Below are 5,205 nucleotides of genomic sequence, written 5' to 3' on the forward strand. Positions count from 1 at the left end.
CAGCTACTCTGCTATCTTGGGTATTTTCTTCTCTGGACTAAATAGATTTCAACAGTTTCTAATATGAAAGTCTTCAGGCCCCAGCTCTATCACAGACTCCCTCCCATGAGGTCTCTAGAGCCCCGAACTGCGCCTTGTGCATAGCGGGTTCTGCACGAACATCTACTGAATGAACAGGTGACTTCAGCACCCTCCTCTGAACTCCTGTCGCTTTGCATCTCTTCCTCTTAGCGCGTGGCGTTCAGAGGCCCACTCTTGTCACATGTGAACTGTCAAAACTGAAACAAATCAACTTAGATAAAAGTTAAAAGTTTATTGGACATACAAAAAACAGCTCACAAAACTGGAAGACTTTAAGCTGAGAGTGGCAGGAAGCTCAGAAAGTGAGGGTGACAGCCTGGCTAATGAAGCGCAGCAAGAAGCACACTGATCGCTATTGTGACGGCTGCTAGCGGCCCGCATTCCTTTGGGGAGCGCTGCTACATCAGCTTACTCATTTGTAGCTGATTGACTAGGAAGCGATGAGGTCATGCTGAACCCAGGAAAGCTAATTTCACTATGATCAGAGCCAACATGTTGGGGAAATCAGGATAGCTTTAAGTTTTGGTTATGTGGCTATGGCACATATTCAAATTCTGGCCTCCGTTTTTGTTTTTTTCTTTAACAACGGTCAACTAGAACTTCTAACTTCTGGTATTCTTTTTGGCAATGCCCTCCCCCCTCTTTCTGAAAGTTTTCAGCACAGATGCACACAGCTGAGGGGCAGGAGGCCTGGCTGCTGTGTGCTTGGTCCTAGCTGTCCCCACGGCCCCCTGTGTCATTAGGGCCCTGGCCCCAGCAGCTGCAGTGCAGGCAGGGACTGGGTCAGAGCAGTGTGAGCACAGGGAAGGTGCAGTGGTTCCCAGGACGGAGCCTGAAGAAGGCTGCTGGCTCCTTGGTGTCTGTTCCCTTATCTGTAATCAGCAGGTTTGTCTCCTTTCTGTCTGCTGAAGCCTCCCCTCCGACTGTGGGCTGCTCTTTCTCTGATACGGCTGACCGCCTCCTGCTCGCCAGCAGGGGGGTAAGAGAGCTGTGATTCAGGCCCCTGGAGATGTTCCTGGACTTCAGACACGCAGGAGGTTTCGGAGAGGTTTGGCGTGGCCTGTGGGAGGAAGCTCTCGACCTCTGCACGGGGACGCTGCCTGCCTGGTTCACCGCTATCTCGCTCTCTCTGCAGCACCAAGCACAGCGCCTGGCACTTGGTAGGTGACCAGTGACCACTTGTGAGGGGTGAATGAAGAGAAGAAGGCAGCTTCTGGAAATCTTTCGTCTGTGCCACGGGCACCTCCTCGTGCAAGTCAGAGCTCTGTGCTGGAGTCCAGAGGGACCCCGGTTAGAATCCTGACTTCACCACTTAGTGCCTGGGTGAGGCCAGAGCAGCGCCTGGACAAGGGGGCAGCACAGCAACCGCCTGTGGCTGCGTCAGGATTCCCTCGGGGCGCGCGGAGCTCAGGCCTGGCGCTGGCCACCTGCAGGCTCAGCGAGTGCCTGAGGGCTCCCTGTCCGCACTTGAGATCTTCCATCCCCTGGTTCTCTGTCTCTTGCTTTAGAAAATCTCTAAGATTGAGAGACTGGGACACTCCCAGTGCTGGATGGCCCACAGGTGAGGCAAACAGCCCTCCACCAGGGCGCACCCATATGGGCTGCGTAGGAAGGGGGACCTGGGGGACGAACGGAAGCCCCTTTACCCCTCAGGAGCTGGGCTCTTCGCATAATCCTCTGAGCCCAGGGCACAGCTGAAGGAGCCACTATTGCTTCTTTCCTGTAAGTCTCGCTCCTCAGCCCTTTCCCGCAACCCCAGAGCCCTCAGCCCGGTGCTTCCTCTGCAGCGGAGGGGCCAGGCTGCCTGGCTTTCCTAAAATCCGGTCAGATGGCCTGGGGGACAATTTTGGGTCCCCATTCTACGTTCTTCTCAGCAGCACTACGTTTATTCCTTACTTCTCACAGGAACGCTGTTTGGAGATGTTGCGGGTTGACTGGGGACCCCTTCTTCTGTGCCATTTCCCTCCAACCCATTTTGGCTTTTTTCCTCTGGAAAGTAAGGACCAGAAAAAAAAAAAAAATGTGTTGTATTGGAAGGGCCCCTGCACCTGAGCTTTGGTGCTTGGGCAGGTCCGGGGCCCCGCTGGGTTTTCTCGGGGGTAGTGTGTGCCTAAGTGAGCCTGTGAAGGTTGGGGGGGGTCCAGGTGCCCCGTAAGGAGGCCTCTTTCAGCACTGCTGGGAGGTCTGTTTTTTATTCCTACTCCAGGTTCTCCAAAGAAGAGGAGAGAGGAAGAAGGGAAGGAGGAGGTATCACAGGAAAGCAGGTTTTGTGTGGTGGTGGGGAGCAGGGAGCAGAGAGCACGCGAGTCAGATACCAGCTTAGGATCAGCTTTATTCTGTATTTTACCTTCACCAGGGAGAAGAAGGCAAAGCAGCTGGAGAGCACACCAGCCTGCATCACACGGACACACATCAATCAGTAGAGAAGGTACATGGTGGGAATTAAGGGCCCAAAGCAGACCCGCCATGAAGACAAATATTAACCCGGACCCCAAACATCTCATCTCGTCTTTCCTTATTGGCTGTTTGAATTCAATCACTTAAATACATTTGTTTCATTTTAAGAAAACACAACCAACATTCCAACATCCAATTATTTGCTGTCCTTTTTTAGAATGCAGAGAAAAAATTGCCCAATTTTTTATTCTGAAATACCACCAACCTCTTCGCCATACCCTGGATGGTGGTAATCAAGTACAAAGTCCTTCAAATTCAATTTGTTTTGAGGCTCCAGTGAGAGGCTGACACTCTGAAGAATGAATGCAGGCATCCTTGGCTGTGACACACTCAGGGCTGGGTGAAGTTTTGCCCCGACGGAGCTGAAGTAGGCTTCTGTGGTCTCCCCTGACAAGCACACGATTCTTATAGTTGAGCCCTTCCACTAAACTGCTGAAAAAATACTTATTCACAGAGGTTGATGAAATATAGAAAGAACTGTCTTTAGAGACACAGACCAAGTCCTGGAATACTGAAAAAGCCAGGAGACAAGGACAGGTGCACACAGAGGTACCCACAGGAGAAGGTCACCGTAGCATAGGCTGGGGTTGGGTCTTCATCTGTTGGCCATTTTCTTGACCCTAGATGGCATCATGAAAGCAGCTACTTTCCCTTGCCGGGGAGTAAGCACTTCTCCTGGACTTTCTGTGGGCAAACCTCCACACATTTTGTCTGAGATAGCTCTTGGCATGGCTCCACACACTGAGGTGGGCATTGGTCTTGGCATGGAGGTGGGCATGGATCTTTGCATTGCTGTGGGCAGTTTCCTAGGTTTAACTCCTGGCACGGAGGAAGACACACCTCCTGAGCTTGCACTGAGCACTTCTCTTGGCAGGGGTCCTGGCAGAGGGGGAGGCACACCTCCTCAGCCTTTGCCTGGCACTGCTCTTGAGTCTTCTCAAGACATGGAGGAGGCACACATGGCTGTTTGCACTGCTGCTCATTAAAGGACATCTTAGGGTGATTTGCAGAACCTGAAACAAACACAAGATTTAAAATTATCTGCATTAACAGTATCAGCCTGGGGACTGAGGGGTGAAGGGTTGACAGAAGGAAACGGGGAATGAATTATTGTTACCCATAAGAACTCACTTCTCTGCTGCTTTCTATTCCTTTCTCTTTTCTATCCCAACTTCAGCTCCCTTTGATGCCCATCTCCTAAGAAGAATATTCTCATAGCTCTTGTTTGGGTAGCCAAAGCCTGGTCCTGCACCAAATCCCAGTCTTATCCCAGATCTTTTTCTCCTTTCCTGTTTACAAATCTTATTGAAAATCAGGTGCGAGAGGCTAGCTATAATACACAGGATGGTTTGAGAGGTCCAAGAATGGCCAACCACTTCAAAAATCAATAGAAAGTACAGACCAGCAGAGGAAGAGAACCGTAGCCTCCCAGAGGCAGAGCAGCTGGGGAGAGAGGGCGCAGGTGCCCCCACTTACCTGATCTTCAGCAAGACTCCACCAGGAACGTGAATTGTGGAGCCCAGCCAGGTAAGGACTTTTATATAGTGCTTGGTCCAGCCTTCCACAGGCATGACTGGCCACGTGGGCTGTGGTCTTAATTGTGGAGTCACCCTAACAAGCTTCCTCTGAAACTGCCCATAGTTTGACTCACTGCTTGGGATGCCTGTTAATCAGCCTCCATTTTGGCCTCTGGGTCCTCAGCAGACCTCAGCAGGGAGGGGCTCTTCTCAGGTCTTTCATTAGAAGCAGCAGCAAAAGAATGTTCATAAAACGTTATCTCAGTCTGTCAAACTCGGATTGGGCTCCTTATCTGCCCAAACTGGTTCAGGATGCGGCGAGAGATAGGATCCACCATGCTCATCTTGTCTTTACCCATGGGAAGACCTAATGCCTAAGGCCTGGGATCTGTCTGGATCAAGGGCTGGATGGCTTCTTTCAGAATGAATGTGTCTTCACTGAGCCTGAAGAGTCACACTTCCAGGCCCATGGGAGACAGATTGTCCCATGGTCCCAAGCTAACAGAGGACCCACAGCCTCCTGGAGAGAGTTCTTTTCTTGCACAGAGGTCTTGAAGGAAATTGGAGTGGTTTGTTACTCTTGGGTTGTGTCTTCTCTTAAGGTGGAGGAAAAGAGAGAGGAGGGAGAAGGCAAGTAACCTTCATCTTCTCAACCTTGATTTATGACATTTCTAAAAGTGGCATTGCAGAGTTTTCATAGTAACCAAGAAAACAGGATGGAACAAGGTTGGTCTGTCTCCTTGGCTTCTGGAAAACCTTCTCTTAGAACTCGGGTCAATAAAAGCCAGGGGGATGAAAGGAAAAGTTTCAAAGCAAACACACCCAGTTTTCTCTACTGCTAAGTCTCTGTTTGAGCTGTCACTCCTACTTTGTGTGCCCTCCTTCTCTGTGCCTGTTGAAATCCTAAGCATCCGTCATGGCTCTACTCAAGTCTACAACCTTCCAAGGGCCCTTCCTGGTTACTGTAAACTAGAAGTAATTTCACCTCTTTCTGAACCCCCATAGTATCTGCGCTATTTATATGATATTTATATTTTGAATTCCTGTTGTCTATGTACAAGATCTTATCACTACTCTGGGTTGTAGGTTCAAAGAGGGTAGGGGCTGTGCCACAGATACAGAAAGCAGAAGACAAATGATTATTGATGGA

The 5,205-nt window shown here is 50.2% G+C and overlaps 1 protein-coding gene across 1 annotated transcript; it reads right to left on the reverse strand.

Annotated features, from left to right (window-relative positions):
* Positions 1 to 3,180: 3,180 nt before the first annotated feature.
* Positions 3,181 to 3,531, reverse strand: PRR9 (proline rich 9; the record flags this gene model as incomplete). The annotated part of the gene is made up of 1 exon (XM_081120940.1): positions 3,181 to 3,531. One exon carries the CDS (start codon positions 3,529 to 3,531, stop codon positions 3,181 to 3,183), a length of 351 nt encoding a protein of 116 aa, XP_080977066.1.
* Between the last annotated feature and the right edge of the window lie 1,674 nt (positions 3,532 to 5,205).

Source organism: Miniopterus schreibersii (assembly GCF_964146895.1).
Source record: "Miniopterus schreibersii genome assembly, chromosome: 19".
Lineage (NCBI taxonomy): Eukaryota > Metazoa > Chordata > Mammalia > Chiroptera > Miniopteridae > Miniopterus > Miniopterus schreibersii.